This window comes from Nycticebus coucang, chromosome 3 (genome assembly GCF_027406575.1).
Source record: "Nycticebus coucang isolate mNycCou1 chromosome 3, mNycCou1.pri, whole genome shotgun sequence".
NCBI classification, from domain to species: domain Eukaryota; kingdom Metazoa; phylum Chordata; class Mammalia; order Primates; family Lorisidae; genus Nycticebus; species Nycticebus coucang.
In genome coordinates, this window is record NC_069782.1 from 9,392,950 (window position 1) to 9,413,682 (window position 20,733).

The following is a 20,733-nucleotide window of genomic DNA, read 5'->3' on the forward strand; positions in this document are numbered from 1 at the left end:
TCTACCGAGGGCAATAAAGTGAGACTCTGTCTCTACAAAAAAAAAAAACAAAAAACTGTTGCAATATCACAAATATCCATAAGCTTAGAAATAGAAATTAAATGTAAAGTTCACAGAAATAATTCTATTTTCATGTGAAGCCTCATTATTAATGATGAAGGCAATTTTAAAATTAACTTATCCTTGTAATTGAAGATACAGAAATCAAACACATGAAGTTTTTAAAATTATGAGTGTGAGGCCAGGTACGGTGGCTCACGCCTGTAATCCTAACACTCTGGGAGGCTGATGCAGGTGTATTGTTTGAGCTCAATAGTTGGAGAATAGCCTGAGCAAGAGCAAGATAGGAAAAACTGTCTCAGCGCCCGTTGCTTAGTGGTTAGGGCACCGGCCGCATACACTGAGGCAGGTGTGTTCCAACCTGGCTTGCGCCTGCTAAACAACAATGACAACTGCAACGACAACAAAAATATAGCCGGGTGTTGTGGTGGGCACCTGTAGTCCCAGCTACTCAGGTGGCTGAGGCAAGAGAATCACTTAAGCCCAAGAGTTTAAGGTTGCTGTGAGCTGTGACGCCACGCTACTCTAACGAGGGCGACATAGTGAGACTCTGTCTCAAAAAAAAAAAAAGGAAAGAAAGAAAAAGGAAAAACTAGCTGGGTGTGGTGGCTTATACCTGTAGTCCCAGCTACTTGAAAAGCTGAGGCAAGAGGATTGCCCAAGCCCCAAAATCTGAAGTTGCTGTGAGGTGTGATGGCATGGCACTCTATCCTGGGCAACAGAGTGAGACTCTGTCTCAAAAAAAAAAAAAAAAAATTATGAGTGCAGTCATTCACATCTGTAATTCTAGCACTTTGGGAGGCTGAGGCAGAAGGGATAACTTGAGGCTAGGAGTTTTGAGACCAAGCTAGGCAATATAACGAGACCCCATCTCTACCAAAAAAAATTTTGGGGGGGAGACGGGTCTCACTTTGTTGCACCCGGTAGAGTGTCATGGTGTCATAGCTCACAGCAACCTCAGACGTTTGGGCTTAAGCGATTCTCTTGCCTCAGCCTCCTGAGTAGCTGGGACTACAGGTGCCCACCGCAATGTCTGGCTATTTTTAGAGACAAGGTCTCACTCTAGCTCAAGCTGGTCTCTAACGAGGGAGACCAAGTGCAAGGATTATAGGTGTGAGCCACCATGCTTGGCCTGTACCAAAAACTTTTTAAAAATTAGCTGAGTTTGAGGGAGCAGGAAAGGGGAAGAGGGAAAGGGATGGGTGTGCTCCCACTTAATGGGCACAATGTTAGAGTGTGTGGCATGCCTCTTGGGGGAGGGACATAATTATAACAGGGACTCTAACAAATACAAACATTGTAACCTAATTCTTTGTACCCTCAAATTAACCTGAAACAATAAAAAAAAAATAGCTGGGTTTGATGATGTGCATCTGTAGTCCTAGCTACTTGGGAGGTGGATGGGAGAGGATCACTTGAGCTCAGGAATTGGAGATTGCAGTGAGCTACGATGGTGCCACTACACTCCAGCTTGGGTGACAGAGCAAGCACCTGTCTCTAAATAAATCAAAATAAATAAATGATAAAATAAAAAATTAAAAAGTGAAAAGCTTTGTATGTATTTAAATTCTTTTTTTTTTTTTTTTTTTGCCAGGCGTGGTGGGTAGCTCACACCTGTAATCCTAGCACTCTGGGAGGCTAAGGTGGGCGGGTCACTTGAGCTCAGGAGTTTGAGACCAGCCTGAGCAAGAATGAGACCCATCTCCACTAAAACAGAAAAATTAGCAGGGTGTTTTGGTGGGCACCTGTAGTTTTGGTTACTTGGGAAGCTGAGGCATGAGGAACGCTTGTGCCCAAGAATTTCAGGTTGGTATGAACTATGATAACACCATGACACTCTTCCCAAGGTGATAGAGTGAGACTCTGTCTCTAAAAAATAAAATAAAATAAAATAAAATAAAAAACATTTTGTTGTTGTTTTTATTTTATTATTTTTTTTTGAGACAGAGCCTCAAGCTGTTGCCCTGGGTAGAGTGCCGTGGCATTACAGCTCACAGCAACCTCCAACTCCTGGGCTCAAGAGAGTCTCCTGCCTCTGCCTCCCAAGTAGCTGGGACTACAGGCACCTGCCACAACACCTGACTGTTTTTTGTTGCAGCCGTCATTATTGTTTGGCGGCCCCCCGGGCTGGATTTGAACCCACCAGCTCAGGTGTATGTGGCTGGCACCTTAGCCGCTTAAGCCACAGGCACCGAGCCTTGTTGTTGTTTTTAGAGTCAGGGTCTTGGTATGTTGCTCAGGCTGGTCTCAAACAATCTTCCCAGCTCAGCCTCCCAAAGTGCTAGGATTACAGGCACCAGCCACCACATCTGGCCTAAATATACCTTCAAATGCACTTTTTAAAAAATAATTCTTGGGCGGCGCCTGTGGCTCAGTCGGTAAGGCGCCGGCCCCATATACCGAGGGTGGTGGGTTCAAACCCGGCCCTGGCCAAACTGCAACCAAAAAATAGCTGGGCGTTGTGGCGGGCGCCTGTAGTCCCAGCTACTCGGGAGGCTGAGGCAAGAGAATCGCTTAAGCCCAGGAGTTGGAGGTTGCTGTGAGCTGTGTGAGGCCATGGCACTCTACTGAGGGCCATAAAGTGAGACTCTGTCTCTACAAAAAAAAAAAAATAATTCTTTTTGAACAAGAGGCTTTGCATTCAGTTATGTGCTGCACTCTTTTTTTTCTTTTTCTCCTCTTATTATTATTTTTTTTTTTGGCCGGGGCTGGGTTTGAACCTGCCACCTCCGGCATATGGGACCAGCGCCCTACTCCTTGAGCCACAGGCACCGCCCTTTTTCTCCTCTTATTTTCTTCTTTTTTTCCTTCTTCTTCTTCTTCTTTTTTTTTGAGACAGAGTCTCACTCTGTCACCCTCAGTAGAATGCAGTGGTGTCACAGCTCAAGGCGACCTCAAACTCTTGGGCTTAAGTGATTCTCTTGCCTCAGCCTCCCAAGTCGCTGGGAGTACAGGCGCCCGCCACAGTGCACAGCTATTTTGGTTGTTGTGTTGCAGTTGTCATTGTTGTCTAGCAGGTCGGGGCGGGGTTCAAACCCGCCAGCCTCAGTGGATGTGGCCGGCGCCCTAGCCACTGAGCTACAGGCGCCAAACCGAGGCCTTGCGTTTTCATTTAGCCCTGCGTTCTGCAGATTATGCAGCAGCCCTGATTCTGAAAACTACTATTTCTCTGAATTGTACCAACTTGGTTAAAACCCTTTCAGGGTTTAATGACTTCTCTCACTCAATGAACGAAGATCCCTTTATCAGTTTTTAAAACCCACGTGACACCGTGATTTGTCACGGTGTGGACAACTGGTCACTGACGGGCTGCCATGCTCCACCATGGCTTAAACTTCCCGAGTTGTCCTAATCCCTTTTGGGGAGCTCTCTTCTCCAGCTGAGACTCATCCTTCTGAATCACCCCGCAGGCGGCAGACGCCCGTCCTTTGGCAGGCAGTGTATGTGACAGCGCTTCGGTAAAGAGTGGAGCGCATAACTGAATGATGGTGACGAGGTAAGTGCAGACGGAGGCCAAAGTGACCGTAAAGTAATAACAACTCTGCACACGTGTCCTGCTGTCCGACGGATCCCAACTCCATTTCATCTTGAAGTCTATGGGTGGACGGTGGGGCGGGGAGCCGCAGTTGAGGGGCTCTCCCACGTGAGGGCCTGGGATTAATTAAGCAGGGTGGGTGCCCTGACCGGCCCGGGATTGGTTAAAGCTCGGTTCCCTCTGCATCCCAGGGGTCTGCTCTCCTGGCGGGCAGCAGTCATAGGGGTAGACTTTCGGGGGTGTTCGGGATCTCACGATTGCCCCCTGACCTCCTTAAAGCAAAGGGGGTGAAAACCTGGGTCGACTGGAAGAGAGATTTGGGAGCCCCCAGAGCCTGTAGCGCACCCACTTTCTCTCACGCCCTACTCAGCTCCTCGAGGCTCCTCCCACCTCCGCCCACTCCCAGCTGACCACAATTTGATTGGACTCGCATTGCCCCGCCCTCCTACCAGGGTGTAGGCGTGGCCAAACGGTGAGTGGCGGGTCTGCCGAGGCCCCGCCCGTTGCCCCCTACCTCGCGGGGGCTCCTGCCCTTCTTCCGCTCTGCGGCTGGGGAGTCTTTCTCGCGCTCGCCTCGCTCATGATTTACTTCAGCTCATCATTTGCAGATCAGCTCCTTCAAATAGCACTGAGTCCTGCAGATTATGACTTCTTGACTTCTTCTTTTCCACTGTCACGGAATCCTTTCTGCCTCTTGACTGCCAAGTGATCAGCAGAGTGGTCCTTTGAGGGCACACAGCGGTGTGGTCACTCGCCCTTCAGTGGCTTCTCATTATCATTCAGAAGGAGCTATCCCTTCCGGAGTCTCCAGGCCCAGCGCGGTGGGACCCACAGTGTCCTCTGCCTGTCCCCGCTCCTTCTCTTCTCTCCTTTCCACTACACCTACCCTCCACTCCAGCACTCAGAACTCTTCCCCATCCCACACCTCCTCCTGCCTAGATCTCTCTACAGGACTCACCAGCCCACCCCGTCTCTGGTCCCTGTTCCTCTAAGAGCAATAGTGTCACCTTCTCAGAGGGATGCTCCAAATTGGATCTGTGACATTCTCTCCAACCACCACGCCAGCACTTAGCAGAATTTCTCGGTTTGCTTGCATGTTATTTAATGTCCACTTCCCACACTATATGGCCAACTCTTTAAGGGGAAGGACTGTCTATCTGATCCAATGTTGAACTCTCAGGGCCTAATACAGTGTCAGGTACTCTGTGGGCTCTGGGTAAATTTGTCAGCCCAGGGCCACGACCTCTATACATATGCATACGTAAAACCATATAAAGGATCTGGATGGAATGAGGCCAAGCTCCTAATCTTGGTTACTTACAGGGCTTGGGGAAGGGACCAGGATAGGGAATAGTGATGGTGCCACTCTGTGTGTGTTTGTGTGTGTGTATACACATGCATATGTAAGGTGGGACTCTTTGGCTTCAACTGTAAGGATTTCACTTTTTAAAAAGACAGTAGGCAAGGCACTGTGGCTCAGGCCTGTAATCCCAGCACCTTGAAAGGCCAAAGAAGGGGGATGGTTTGAGGCCAGGAGTGCAAGACTGGCCTGGGCAACATAGTGAGACCCCCATCTCTACAAGAAAATAAAAATAACTCTGGGAGGCCAAGGCAGGTGGATTGCCTGAGCTCACAGGTTTGAGACCATCCTGGGCCAGAGGGAGACCTCATCTCTAAAAATAGCTGGGTGTTGTGGTGGGCACCTACAGTCCCAGCTACTTGGGAGAGGGAGGCAAGAGAATCGCTTGAGCCCAACAGTTTGAGATTGCTATGAGCTATGATGCCATGGCACTCTACTGAGGGCAACAAAGTGAGACTCTGTCTCAAAAAATAAGAAAACAAAAGATAGTCAGGCATGGTGGTTTAGTCCTGTAGTCCCAGCTACTCAGGAGGCTTAAGTGTGAGGATCACCTGACCCCAGGAGTTCGAGGCCACAGTGAGCTATGATCTCACCACTGCACTCAAGGTTGGGTGACAATAAAAAACCCTGTCTCTAAACAAACAAACAAACAAATAAATAAATAAAAGATGAATATATTCTTAGGTCCATTATATAATTAAATAATAAATAATAATAAACAAATAAGACTCGGCCCAAGTCAGGGAGGCAGAGTGGATGGGCAATCTTAAGCCATAGGCACGAAGAACAAGGAAACACCAGGACACACTTGCATTCTGCTGGTGGGTTCTGAGTCTTCACTTTATTACTGGGTCACCAGAAGTCACCACCTTCACTTGGTTCACCACGAATGGATGGATGTCATAAACGAGGGTGCCATGAGGTCACTGAACTCACTCTTGAGAGACTTAACCAGGTGTTGGGGGTTTTGGAGAGGGAGCCTAGGATGGGGACCACCCTTCACCACACACACGCACACACACATATATTTGTGGAGCCTTATATTATACATTTTATATATAGAAAATATATATATTTATACTATACACAGGCAGTAACGCTGCGGGAGGGGCCAGGGTACCCAGACAAGGGCTGTGGGCACCAAGGGATGGGAAGAGTTAGGTCGGGGCAGCGCTGGGAGACAGCTGGACCAGTTATCCTCCCATAAATTCTTGGGAAGGGTGCCCCCCTTGTGCTCCTCAGAGAACCAAAAGGGTCTTGGGTCAAGGTTGGGGGTGGGGGGGTCTTCCAGGGCTAACAGGTGAGGATTCTTGCTTACTTGAGGAAACCTAGGGCCCCCAAGAATCTTTGAAGATCAAGAATCACCATAGTCCCCTGGGAATTAGCTCCACTCTTATAGGTGGCTAAGGAAACACCAGACAAGACCCATCTGTAATTGCACAGGGTGTTAACTCCGAAAGCAGAAGACCTGGCTCCTGAACCTCTCACTCTGTGCTTGACCTTGGACAAGTCTCTATCTGCCTGCCCCAGACTCTGCTGTCTCTAAGGATCTTCGCAGCTCTGAACTTGAGTGGAATCCCAGTTTCCTGGACCTTCTCTTGTGCTTGATGGGGAAGACGGAGCCCAAACTCTGCAAGGTCAGGCTGACACGGGTCCTTTTCCAAGAAAAGGTTTGGGAGCAAGAGAGCAAAGGAGAAGCAGAGAAGGCAGCAGAGAGGGGAAAGGGGACATGGGATAGCACTGGCCTGTGGATGGCCTTGGGACCCCTAGGGGGCTGTCCTTAGCCAATAGGAGTGGGCTTCTCATTAACCTCTCAGTGGCAGTCAGGAAGGAGCCCAGGGTCTCATCCAAATCCTGCCCTTGAACATCTCTTACCCCATCTCTCATTTCCATCATGGGCAGGTCCCTGACAGGGCTCAGCCTGGTGGCAGGATCATGCCTGGGGTGCACTTCTGGGCCATACCCTGGGAAGAGTGAGAGATGCTTACTTCCTGTTGGAGTCCTGCAAACTTTCCTAGCCGGGGTTGGCAGGGAGGGTCTATAGTAAATGCAGTGTCTATACAGGACTAGGCAAAGCTTAACTAGTGCCCTGCCCTGTGACCTAAGATCACCAGCAGCTGGGTGGGTTGCACCCTGAGGTCTTCTAAAGCTCATTAGCAGAAGAGGATCTTGGTGGGAGTGGGCAAGGGGCAGGACCTCTCACAGGTTCCTGTTATGGATATAGAACTTCCCTCTGCCAGAAACATTCCTGCACCCACCTTCACCTCTGGCCTGGTCAAGGTTTCACTGCTCAGGGTAGCAGATAACTCACCTGTGCTGTCTCCCCACTTGGGCCACCCAGGGGGCAGACCATAGATGAGGCCCCTTTCCCAGATATGGAAAATAAAGCCAGCAGCAACCAGCTGTCACTCAGCTATGTGGGGTCCCCTTCCATTACTGCTGCCCCTTGGGAGGACTCAGACTGGAGTTCAGATCTGTACTCCACTGCTAACTTCCTTGTGCTCACAGAGCCTCAGTTTCCCCTTCATTAAATGAAGACAATGATTCTACTTCTCCACGTAGAAGTTCCTTCTTCCCTTAACTCTTGTCCATCCTTAGGGCCAGTATTCAGGGGAGCGTCAAGCCTGTGCCTGTTTAGTGCTTTCCACCTATAATGGACTCTTTGTACTATTATTTTAGTATTCACCTTCCCCGGTGGACTGGAAGTTCTTCAAGTGCCGGGACCATACATACCAAAAGTGCCAAATGAACAAACATTCTTAGGAGGGGGATGGAGTGATGGTGGTGGAAACACCCAACACTGTGCCAAATCCTCCACCCCTTCTGCTCTGCTCCCTGAGGGGCCAGCCAGGGGCTGGGCCTCCAGTTCTCTCCCTATCCCTTAAGGCTCAGCAAAGAGCCCACCATATGTAAGAATCCCTCCCTGCCCCTGATTGGAAGGAGCCACCTCTCCCTTAGGCTCCACAACCATCTTTGTGCCTTTGGAGTTACCTGCTATCCTTTCTCCTACAGCCCGTGGTCTTCCCTGGCCTACCAAGCAGGGCTCTCACCCGTGTCATATTGGAGGCAGTGCACCCCCATGGCTATGCTTGCAAGCTGACCTTGCTAATTCCAAAGCCCTATCCTCTCCACTCTGCCTCCCGTAGGAAGGCTGGCTCTCAGTGGGCCTTTGGAAAGGCCGGGGAGGAACATCCCATGCCCTTGCTGCTCCAGCCCCCAATCCCCTAACTGACACCAGATGACAGGAAAGATTGACATAGTGTCCCAGATCCATTCTGTTTCCTGGGAGGTCACAAGGGCAGACAGTGGGGGTACCTATTAGGTGGCTGGGGCCAAGAAACCTGGGCAACAAGCCCAGCTTTGCCACTCACTCACTGCACTCTTGGGCCAATCACACCCCAACTGGGCCTCCTCACCCACCCAGCCCCAGACAAGGGCTCAGCAAGTCCTACTAGATGCAGATTCGGTGACCAGTCCTTTGGAAGGTCATGGGAATAGCCAGAGCTTCCTGGACTGAGCTCCCTGTGGGATGCGTAGACATAGAGCAGTACACGGAAACAAACAAGTAGGACAGGCCCTCTCAGAGGTGGCCAGGGGCAGGGGCCAGTGGGGATGTGGACTGAGGGACACCAGGCAAGGTCATCCCTTGGGGGCGGGGGACAGCTAGGGCAGAACAGGCCCTTAGCTGGCAACAGAATCATGGTGTCTCAAGGGGCTGAGGTCCCTCAGGTCTCCTGTGTTAGTAACACTGAGCCACAAGCTTGGGAGGGAGGAGGTGGGAGGCCAGGAAAGAGCCGACGCCTTGCCATTAGGTGCCAGGGCTTGGCCCACTTCCACAGAGGTTTCCTGGGCGAGTGACTCTGACCTCCCCAGACTTCGGTTTCCTCAACCATAAAATGGAGATAGCCCTGACACTCCTGGCTAGACTGCTATGAAGTCAAGAAGGTCTGGAGGTGACAGCCCCAGGGTCCTGCAACTGAGCCACGGTCTTTCCCACCATCCCTACCTCTTCCACACCTTATCTCTCCCCTTTCCAGGGACCATTTCTGCCTCTTTCATCACCCATGTGAGCAGAGGCTGACAGACAGTAGGCGCCCAATGAATGCTCGATGACACAATGTGCGAATACAAACACCCCGGCACCCACCCTCCAGGCCCTTGCCAGGCACATTCCCTCAGACACACTTGCACACACATGTAGACACCCCCCAACACCTGACTACCCCACCCCCATCCCAAGCTACCCTGGACCTCAGTGGGACAACTCCGAGGCAGATGAGCTGCTGGGCAGGGTGGCCTGGGAGTGAGAAGGGGGTTGGGTGCAGAGGGAAGAGGGTGAGTGCAGGCATAGGGGCAGTTGGAGGACAGACTTCACTGTGGCTCAGTAACCCTGCGACTGGTAGCCCTGGGGCTCGGCGTCGAAGGCGTTGGCTGGCTGCTGGTAGGTGCCACCCATGCTGGCGGGGTCCGGCCCGGCACTGGGCTCCACGTATGGGGCGTAAGGCATGCTGGAGTCCTGGCTGGGGTCCATGTAGTCCTGGGAGAAGAGGGCCGAGTCGGCGCCAATCTGGTACCGCTGGAAGGCCAGCACAGCCTGGCCCGCCTGGGGATGGGGGTCAGCGGGGACAAGGACAGGTGGGAGGGGATGATTAGGGGAGAGACAGACAAAAGCACTGTGTTAGTAGTGGTTAGTTCACAGGACACAGCCAATAGAGTGTTAAAGATCCTCTGAGAAGGAAGGATGTGCTTGCAGTTTCTTTGTGGGAAAGAGAAATGTTGGCAGCTCCTAAAAGCCATTCTTCTATCTCTCTTGCAGCTTGAACTGGCCATGTGACTAAAATTTGGCCCCTGGGGTGCCCAGTGTTCTTTGTCCTACCCTCTGACCTGATGCTCAGAATGCAGATGTGATGGATGGAGCTCTAGTTGCCCAAGTGGACCATAAGCGAAATTGTAGGACTGGAAGATGCCTGGGTCACGGAAGACCTCTGGAGTCACTATGCCAGTCCTGGACCAGCTCCTCACACTTGGACTTTGTTGACACAACCATTATTTGGGAATTTTGCCACTAGTTGCTGACCCTAACTCTAACTGGAACACTTGGTTAAAAAACAAACAAACTTGTTGGTCAAACAAGTTTGGGAAACGGAGTTAAACAGTGAAACAAGTTTCAGGACCATCTGACTTGTCAGAGCCTTGACTCTTCGATGTATGCTGGATCCCCAAGGGGGAAATAAGGCAAGCAACATTTGCTGACCATATCTGACCACTGAAGCCCTCTTTTCATGGAACCCAGACTGGGAAAGACTTATCCATGGCACACATGCATAGTCAGGAGATTATTCCTCAATAAAAGCAATTACATTGTTATTAAAGACAGAGATACTGATTATACAAAGTTGAATAAATCAAACTTGCCATTATAAAAACAGCTTAGAGGTTTACAGTGAAAGCTTTCTCCAGAAATCTTCCCAGCCCAGAGAACCTGCCCGTGATAGGAAAATGCTGCTACTCTCCATAGCCCTGTTTGGGGGTTGGGAAGACTGAGGCCTGGAGGAGGGAGGGCCCATGGCAGTTAGTACCAGAGCCTGGCCCTGAGCATGGGCCCTGACAAGGCACTCAGGCAGGAACCCAAAAGTGTGGGTCACCCAGGAAAAAGTAGTATGCTTGGTGTTATATTCCAGAAAGCTCCAGAAGCCCAGTGACTAGGCATTCACTTTTGACTGGTGCACACTGACAGCAAATCTGAGGGAGCAGCCCTTTCTGGAAAGTGCTATTTAAAGCAAAGCACCATTAGCTGGACATTGTTGGCAGGAGACTATAGTCCCAGCTACTCAGGAAGCTGAGGCAAGGGGATTGCTTGAGCTCAGGAGTTTGAGGTTGCTGTGAGCTATGACACCACAGCACTGTACCCAGAGTGACAGAGTGAGACTCTGCCTCAAAACAAACAAACAAACAACAACAACAACAACAAAAACCCAAAGTGCCAGGACCCCGGGAAGGCAGAGGCTGATGAGCCCAGGTCTAAGGAAGCTGGGTGAGGAACAAAGTGGTACTGTGGGGTTTTCCCACTTTGTTGGTATAAGGTCATGGCTGTTAGAGGCTCGGATGCAGGAGACTGAAGAAGCAGGGAAGGTGAAGAGCTCCCGGAGGGAATCCTTGAGCCAACAGTGAGCCCACAAGAGCAATCCCTTGAAGGCAATGTCTATAGACCTCCTTCTCCCCAGGCTCCCTGGCTCCACTAACCAAGCTGGTGTCCTGGCAGGCAGGGGAAAGGAGCAGATGACCTTGGCAGACCCTACCAGGGAAACGCCTCTGGCTACAGGCACCTAGTACTGTTTCTGTGGTCAGCCCTCTGTCCCCAGTAAGTCAACCAGTTCAAAGGGGCCACAAGATTGGAGGAGTGTACCCCTGCTGGACTGGGCTGCAGAGAAGAGGGTAGACATTCTATTGAACCCAGGGACCTGGTGGTCCACCTGGTCCCACTTTTTCAAAGCAGGTCCACTCTCTGCAGCATCTCCACTGTGCAGCAAGCAGTCTGCACTTGTATGCCTCCAGTGCCAGGAAACTCACTCTCTGTGTGCTTAGCCCTTAGCAAGACTAAGGCATTGCTCAGGGGACCTGTTTTTGTTCCTCCTCAACTCTTGTAGACAGTGGAGAGATGGGTTCCTGCTCAGGCAGCTGAGAGCCCCCAAGGAGCAAACCTGCATAGAACCAGAGGCCAAAGTCCTTTGGAAGAACCAGGATCCATCACATCATATGAGAATCACTCCCAAAGCAGAAATCATGGAAGTGTCTCTCACCTCCATAAGTATGTAGAAAATGAATGAATGAACACAAGAACTTACATTTATTGAGCATCCCTGTGCCAAGCCCTGTGCTGGCCTTTGTTTCATCCACACCATGACCTTGAGAGGTTGATCTATTATTATCCCCTCAGTTCAGGGATGTCCAGGGGTTTATCCAGGTCAAATAACACAGGAGGGTACAGCCAGAACAGGAATCCTCTGACATCCTAGGTCAGGCCCATCAGGCAGCCAGCCTCCATAGAGACAGTGAGATCACTCACAGAGACAGTATAAGCTGTGGGACAGGCTATCACACTGTGTCCACAGCTCAGCCCCTGAGACCATGGACACCTCCTGGAAGCCTGTGTATGGAGCTACCTCCAACCCCCAAAAAGCCTTGGCAGTCCATGTGGGGGAGATTTTGAGGTGCCTGTCTTCCTTTCCCAGACTAGGGAGTCCTGGGGCCTGGATCCCACCTAATTCATCACTAGACACAAAACAGTTGCTCAATAAATGTTTACTGAATGAATGAACACATGAAGAATAAACAAAGGAAGCAATGAATGAATGAATGAGTAAGTGGCAAATCGTGACCGGCTCCTTAGGCCGCCTTTCACCACCCTGTATGCCCTGGCCACCGGACACTGCCAGCACTAGGCTGCTCCTGCAGCCTCACCGCCAGGTGTGACACAAGCTCCCCGCCTCTGAAGGCTGGGGAGGCTACGGCTGTGCCGGAAACAGTGTGCTGTATTCTTCCTGGAAGGTAAGGTCCTTGAATCTCCGCACGGCCAGGGCTGCGGTCAGGCTCTGCCAGGAGAAAGCAGGGGGGAGGACAGTGTGGAAGAGCCAAGAAGGATGAGGTGCCAGTGGGGAGGGTGGCTGCGGCGGGCCAGGCAGGCACCTGTCAGTCAGGCATAGTCCCATCCTCATCTCCCAAACTCCTCCCTGTAGGCTGAGTGGTCCCCACTCTTGGGGTACCTTCTTTGGAAGAAGATCCCCTGGGGTTACCTGGCTCTTCCTGCTCAGTCTTGGGAACATCAAGGGCTGAAGCAACCATGGCTGGCCAGCTAGGGCTTGAACCATGGGTCTCCCCCTTGAAACTCTAGCTCCCAATGTTGTACTGGGGGGTAGGTGTCCCAAAAAAGAATGGATATCCAGCGACCCTCAAAAAGAAAAGAAGTCACCAAGGGCAGACTGGAGGCTAGTGGGGGGCAGGGAGGGTTGGCAGCCTGTATATAGAAGGAGAGGGGGGCTGCAGATAGGGAACGGAGAACCCTTGGGATGGGGCCATTGGAGGTGAGGTGACCTATATCTCTGAAAGCAGCAGATTGGGAGAGAAGCAGCAGAGCTGACCCAGTGGGAAAGAGGAGCCAGCTCTGCTATTGTGGGCCCTCCGGACCCCGGGGCCAGGGGCTGCCAGGTGTGGTCTCTGGCCAGTCAGCCCCACAGACACACTTCCTACGGCCCACACAGTATCTTAAAAACTTGAATAAAGGGCTGGGAGCAGTGGCTCACACCCATAATCCCAGCACTCTTGGAGGCCAAGGTGGATGGATTGCTTGAGTTCACAAGTTTGAGACTAGCCTGAGCAAGAGCAATACCCAGCCTCTGAAAACTAGCCAGGCATAGGACAGCGCCTGTGGCTCAGAGTAGGGTGCAGGCCCCACATACCAAGGGTGGCGGGTTCGAACCTGGCCCCAGCAACAAAAAATAGCTGGGGGTTGTGGCAGACGCCTACAGTCCCAGCTACTCGGGAGGCTGAGGCAAGAGAATCGCCTAAGCCCAAGAACTGGATGTTGCTGTGAACTGTGATGCCACAGCACTCTACCGAGGGCAACAAAGTGAGACTGTCTCAAAGAAAAAGAAAAAATAGCTGGGCATTGTGGCAGGCGCCTATAGTCCCAGCTACTTGGGAGGCTGAAGCAAGAAGATTGCTTGAGCCCAAGAGTTTGAGGCTGCAGTGAGTTATGACACCATAGCACTTTACCCAGGGTGCCAAAGTGAGACTCTGTCTCTACAAAACAAACAAACAAACAAAAAAACTTGACTAAACTGGTGACATACAAAGATCAGATTACACATGAAAATCCAGATGCCTGGCTTTTCTGGCTCTCCACTCCTACATGGCCACAGGAGTCAAGCAGAGCGTGCTCTCCCGGTTGCCTGGACCCTGAGGATCTGGCTTTGTGCCCCTGCTGGCCCCCAGATCTGATCCCCTCATTCTCCAGATAAGGAGGCAGCAGCTTAGAAAACTAGCTAGGGCTCCTGGCTCCTAGGCCAGTTCCTCTCAGCCTCGAAGCCTTGTCTTCCTGTCCAGACCTCTGCTTTCTCGTCTGTAAGAGGGCATAATAAACACTATCCACCCCGAGTAGTTGAGGGGGGTCCCTGACCCCCAGGGAGGCTGCTCTGAAGCAAAGCCAGGGTCTGCCTTCACCGCATGACTATCCTGGTGCCAAGGGCCACAGCCTCCTTTCTCAGGGAGTTAGCACTGCCATGTGCGCTACAGAGACAAGCGTGGGCTCCAGGAGACAGAGACAGTTCCTGGTGATGCCAGAGGCCACCAGCACAGAGGTGTGGCTGGGGGAGGGGGGAAGGTGGGCTCAGTGGGCGGCTATACTCACCCAAGTGAAGATGGAGAAAAAGGAGAAGGCAATGGCGGCCCGGGCCGCGTCCGTCCCTTCGTTCAGCGGGTTGTCCTTGGGCTTGGAGACCTGCCACTGGTTGGCCAGGTAGCAGAAGCCCACGAACCAGAGGAAGGCCCAGAAGGCTGGGGTTCCCCAGGGCCAGGCAGAATAGCCACAGCACCACACACAGAGAGAGGGTGAGTGGGAAAAAGCAAGGAAACCAAGGAGCAAGGGAAAGTTCAAGAGCATGTCTCCCACACTCCCCCACCCCCAAAGGGAGAGGCACAAGGATATGGGGGGTTGCCAAGAGAAGGTGCAGGTGAGAAGAGAGAGACCAGCCAGGTGCAGAGGGGAGAGGCCATGGAGGGCAGGGCCGAGGCCAGGCAGAGGAGAGCCATGGGCAGCGAGAGGGGAGGAAGAGGGAGAGACAGAGAGAAAAGGCAATCAACTCAGGCCATGTGGCTCTAGCTCCTGCCAAACCCCAATTTCCAGCCACATCCTGACTTGGGCCCCAGGGTGCACCCGAGGCCTGCAGCTCTCAGGGAGGAGGACCTCTGCCCCACCCTCCTATAGGCTTCCAGAGAATTGGGGTGGGGGACAAAGAGGAGACAGGAGTAAGTCTGGGCCTTGACTTCTGGAGTGCTGCAGCCTTACCACACCCTGAGTTTAGTGAGGGGCCTGTTAAAAGCCAAAGGTTTTACTAATGGGAGCCCGTAGGTGTCCAAGATCTCCCCACAGAAGCCCATAGCTGCTCAGGACAAAGTGCACATATGCCAAGGTGTGGGGTGTCTGGGCCCAGCCCACCTCCCAGAGGCGCTGCTGGGAACCCTAGGATCCATGGAAGTTTGAGAACCATTCATGTAGTTCTAGTTCCTTCTAGTCCTAGGGGCCCCAGGCCCCACTGCCTGCAGTCAGACTCAGGCTCATCCAGAGACCCAGGCCTGGAAATGGGAGGAGGGCCCAGCTTTGAGATCCAAGAGCACAGCCTTAGACCAGGGAGGTTCTGCCCTTGACCAATAGCATCTGCCCACCAGGTTCCTGGACTCCTTCCCAGGAGGTCAGCTGCCTCTGCCAAAAGCAAAGGGCTACAGGTCACGCTGACTCCTAATTCCAGGTCCTCATCCTGCCAGGTCTGGCTGGGGTGGGGATAAGAGAGGCTGAGGCCCCCAGGCCCTACTAGGAGCTAGGTGTCCAGTCACCCCTTGCCCAATTCTCATGGGGCCAAACCAGGCAGCCACTGAAACAAGAGGTGATTCCTCAAGGCTAGAAGGTGCCCAGACCCACCTGAGCTGCCCCAGGGGCATGGGCTATTCCAGGGTCTCAGGCCCCATCCTGGTGCTGCCCTCCCCTGTTGTCAGCCTCTGACCCTGTCTGTACCTCAGTTTCCTCATCTGGAAAATGGGGAGAAGGGTGGCCGCCCCCTCCCATGGCCAGGACAGCCCTCTGCAGACTGTGCAGAGGGGCTACCTGCTGAGGCAGGGCTCACCCGAGACGCCAATGTCGGACAGGACGGCCTTCTTGCGGTCCTTGACACTGCTGATCTGTGGGAAGTACACGTCCAGGGCCAGGTAGAGCAGGCAGGTGAGGAAGGCGAGCACGCCCACAGCCACGCCGTAGCTGCAGGCGTTGGGGTTGCGGTTGTAGATGCAGAACTCCTCACCCTCCGAGGCACTGTTGAGGTAGCCCTCGTTCACGATGGAGCCGAACACCACGATGGAGAACAGCTGCGGGCAGGGAGGAGGCAGAGCCTCAGACCCAGTAGCAGCCTGAGGGAGGGGCAGGCTACCTACATGCCCTCAGCCTGCTGCCAGTCCCTCTGTGAGCCACAGGACTGTGTGAATGACTTACAGTCATTTCAGAGGGGAGGACCAGAGAGGGAGAGCCATTTGCTCGGAGTCACACAGCACAGGTGGGGTCAATCGCTTCCTTCCTCAGCCACAGGCACTGAGGACCCTCTGACCACAGATGTGGTCCCACCCACCACTCCCCAACCAAGAGAAGTCCTGACACCAAGGTGTCCTAAAACTGGACCAGTCCCCAGCACAAGAACCCCACCTTCTAGGCTGTCTCCAGATGCTGGCATATCACAGCCCCATCCTGCAAGCCCCTTCCCTCTGCAGAGCCATGGGCTGGTCTGGGGTCTCAGACCCTGTCCTGGTGCCTACCCAAGCCCAGCAAGTGGATGGAGTGAGGAACGAAAAAATAAAAGAGTCATGGTGCTGCCAGATACAGGGCACCCTGCATGATACCCAGGTGCTACGTGTGCTACCTCATTTAAGTCCTGAGGGGCCTCTGTGGCTGGGGAGACAGCTGGCTGAGATGGCCCCCAAGACTCTACCTCCTGCCACTCACAGGCTCCTGCAGCCTACTTCCCCCAGGGCAGCTGGACCTAGGGATTGTTTCTAATGGATAAGAGGTTCTGGTTTCCATCCTGCTTGCCTTCTCTTGTCCCCTCCCTGCTCACTCTGATGCAAGCCAGCTGTCCAGTTCTGAGCTGCCCTCTGGGGAGACCCACATGGCGAGGAACCAAGAGAAGTCTCAGGAACAGAGCCCCTCAATCCAACAGCCCACAAGGAACTGAGTCCTGCCCACACCAGGAAAGTGAGCTTGAGAGTGGGTCCACCTCCAGCTGAGCCTTCAGAGGAGACCGTAGCCCCGGCCAGTGCTGTGACTGTAGCCTTATGAGGACCTTGAGGCAGTGGCAGACTCCAGAACCACAGAAATGGTGAGATGATGGATGTCTGCAGTTTGGGGCCCTCCACTGTACACCAATGGCTAACAGGTGCACTCGGCACCATCAGCACCTCACAGACAAGGCAGCTAAGGCTAGGTGGCAGCTGGAGGAGATTTTTATTGTCCCTTTTCCACTTCTCTTTATTTTTCATTTTTTCCTTTCTTTCTTTTTTTTTGCAGTTTTTGGCCAGGGCTGGGTTTGAATTTGCCACCTCTGGCATATGGGGACGGTGCCCTACCCCTTTGAGCCACAGGTGCCGCCCCTATTTTCCATTTTTTCTTCAATAAGAAAGTATAATTTCAATATGAGCCGGGCACATCTTCTCCCATAGCCAATGAACAGGATGGGTAGTGATTCTAGTGTAGGTGTAGGAAAACATATGAGAAGCATTAAAATGATCTTATCTTTTTAAGATGCCTATTCTTTACATGGATTTTATAATATATCCATAGGATACACTGGTGCAATGGTTTTATATATATATATATACATACACCAAATCTATACTTATTATTATTATTTTAAGAAACACGTCTCACTGTGTTGCCCAGGCTGGCCTTGAACTCCTGGCCTCAGGCTCCTGAGTTGTTTGGATTACATGTATGAGCCACTGCACCCAGCTAAATCTACATTTCATGGGAGCATTGACTCAAAAATTTTTCCTTGCTGGGTGCTATGGCTCATACCTCTAATCCTAGCACTCTGGGAGGCTGAGCTGGACAGATTGCTTGAGCTCAGAAGGTTGAGACCAGCCTGAACAAGAATGAGACCCTGTCTCTACTAAAAATAGAAAAATTAGGGCGGCGCCTGTGGCTCAGTGAGCAGGGCGCCGGCCCCATATGCCAAGGGTGGCGGGTTCAAACCCAGCCCCGGCCAAACTGCAACAAAAAAATAGCCGGGCGTTGTGGTGGGCGCCTGTAGTCCCAGCTACTCGGGAGGCTGAGGCAGGAGAATCGCCTAAGCCCAGGAGTTGGAGGTTGCTGTGAGCTGTGTGACGCCACAGCACTCTACCGAGGGCAATAAAGTGAAACTCTGTCTCTCCAAAAATAAAAAGAAAAATTAGCCAGGCACTGTGGCAGGCACCTGAAGTTGCAGCTACTAGGGAGGCTGAGGAAAGAGGATTGCTTAAGCCCAAGAGTTTAAGGTTGTTGTGAGCTATGATGATATCACAGCACTCTACCCAGGGAGATAAAGTGAGACACTGTCACAAAAAAAAAAAAAAAACATATATATATATATATATATATATACACACACACACACACACACACATATATGTATAATTTCCTGAAAGGAGGGCATGATTACGAGTTAGGAGACCACTGGTTTAGGACAGTCCATTAAGAAGGATTATGATCCAGGGCTGGGTGTGATGGCTCGCCTCTGTAATTCTAGCACTCTGGGAGGCTGAGGCAGGTGGATTGCTTGAGCTCAGGAGTTCAAGACCAACAAGACCCTGTCTCTAAAAAAACTAGCTGAGTGTTGTGGCGGGGGCTATAGTCCCAGTTACTTGGGAGGCTGAGGCAAGAGTATCACTTGAGCCCAGGAGTTTGAGGTTGCTGTAAGCTGTGATCTCATAGCACTCTACTGAGGGTGATAAAGTGAGACTCTGTCTCAAAAAAAAAAGGAGGATTCTTATCCAAACCTACACCAGCAGATGAAGGAAGGGTAAAACTGCAGCATATTCATATAGCGGGTTATCATTCAGTCATAAAAAGGAGTGAAGTTGACACATGCTACAACGTGGATAAACCCTGGAAACGAGAGAAAACACAAGGGACAGAAGCCAGGCACACAGGTCACAGGCAGGATTTCTTTTATGTGCTATATCCATAGCAGGCAAAAGAGAGCCAGAAAGCAGATTCAAGGCTACCAGAGATGGGGCAGAGGGGATGGCAGTTACTAATTCATGGGGATGAGGTGTTTCTTTGGGGTGAGGATAACACTTTCAAAGCACAGTAGCAGCCGCACAGCTCTGTGAATACACTAAACATCACTGAGTTATACACTTTAACATGGTTCATCAAGGGTTCCATGAATTTGGCTGCAATTAAAAAAAAGAAAAGATTCCGAGAATGTGTCCTTGATTCAGCCACAGCACAGAAGTGGGCAGTGGCAGCCCGTGAACCACACATTTGCTAGTCCTGATTTGGGAACACCACAGCTCTACCTGTTAACAGGCTCTGTAACCTCAAGATCACTCCTTAAATCTGAGAGGGATAATCACATTGTGCCCAACTGACAGATAGGAAAATTGAGGCTCAGAGAAGGTGACGCTGCTGTCAGCAGGGGAGGCTGACTTTGAACCTGGGTCTCTCGATTCCTAGCTCTGTGTTCTCTTCCATCCGGCTGAGCTGATCTTCAGCTTCAAGAGGTGGACCCTGAAGAAGGGTGGTATTTACTTCCAGAAACCAAGGAATCAGGCAGAGGAATCAGCAGGAGGAGAGGCCTTCTGGGCAGCTTCAGTGTGACTGGATCAGGTGACATGAGTTGAGGCCCAAGTTTGGTGCTCAGAGGCATGTGGGCAGTGACAGGAAGTCAGGACTTCATAGCAATTATCAAAGGTACCTTCAATGATTCCCCAACAATTAAAAAACAAATTATCAAAGGTACCCAGACAAGGCAGACCTGGGCACCAGAAGGCAAAGGCAGGTAAAATCACAGTCAGCTGCCTATGTCGTGCACTGCACAACTCCAGGGACTACCATTACACAGCCCCCTTGGACCTGTGCACTATGACAAGTCCGAGGCTCCTACTAGAAAACTGCCAGGTCAGGAATCTCAGTTCTAGTCCCAGATGTCATTAGATGCTACCAAAACAGCAGAACAAAAAAGCTTCCTGATGGAGAGAGGCCGCAGACACTGAGGAGTCATACAGACCTGCCAGATTCAAACTGGAAGCTTGTAGCTCATGCTGTGTGGTGTAAGACAAGTGACTTAACCTCTCTGAGTCTCAGATTGGTTCTCTGTAAAAAATTAGCCTCCCTTCTGGGCCTGTTGAGAGAATTGCAGCAGTACCCAGAGCAGAACAGTGCCCCGGAGGAGCTTGCTAAGGGTTCACTTCCTCTCTGGAGGCCCCAGGAAGAATAACACTAGGAAGGCCCCCTGAACAGCTCTTCCCAGCAAACACTGCAACCTAGGGGCTGGAGGAGACCCCACTGCTGCCAGTGGTGGAAACAAGTTTAGAAGCTCCTCTTCTAAACACAGAAAAATACTGGTTGGCCAAAAGCAGAGAGGAGGCCGAGGGGAAACAAACAGGCAGATGGAAGCCTAGGCCTGGGGGACAGCAGAGGAGGAACCATTAGGACGGGGCCCTCTTATGGGAGAGGGACAGGGAGTCCTTGGAGAGGCAGGAGGAAAGTGCTGGAGATGATGTGTCCCCAAGAGGGTACAGAGCAAGATCAAAACACCCTCAGAGTGCCGGGCACAGTGGCTCACATCTATAATCCCAGCACTCTGGGAGGCCAACGCGGGCAATCCGGATCACCTGAGCTCACAGGTTGGTGACCAGCCTGAGCTAGAGTGACACCCCTGCCTCTAAAAATAGCCAGTCGGCTTGGTGCCCATGGCTCAGTGGTTAGGGTGCTGGCCACATACACCGGGGTTGGCAGGTTCGAACCTGGCCCAGGCCTGCT

The 20,733-nt window shown here is 51.9% G+C and overlaps 1 protein-coding gene across 3 annotated transcripts in view; it reads right to left on the bottom strand.

Moving 5' to 3' along the window:
- Positions 1-5,777: 5,777 nt before the first annotated feature.
- SYNGR1 (synaptogyrin 1) overlaps positions 5,778-20,733 on the bottom strand; it is a 30,382-nt gene continuing 15,426 nt past the window's right edge. The window contains exons 2-4 of one of the 3 annotated variants that reach the window (XM_053585999.1): positions 15,851-16,088; positions 14,362-14,507; positions 5,778-9,558 (exon numbers count right to left, since the gene is read on the bottom strand). In XM_053585999.1, coding sequence (XP_053441974.1) covers positions 9,337-9,558; positions 14,362-14,507; positions 15,851-16,088 — 606 coding nt within the window. In that variant the 3' untranslated portion in view covers positions 5,778-9,336. Of the gene's footprint in view, positions 9,559-12,242; positions 12,548-14,361; positions 14,508-15,850; positions 16,089-20,733 lie in introns of those variants that run through there. The other 2 variants (XM_053586000.1, XM_053586001.1) reach the window with 2 other exon arrangements.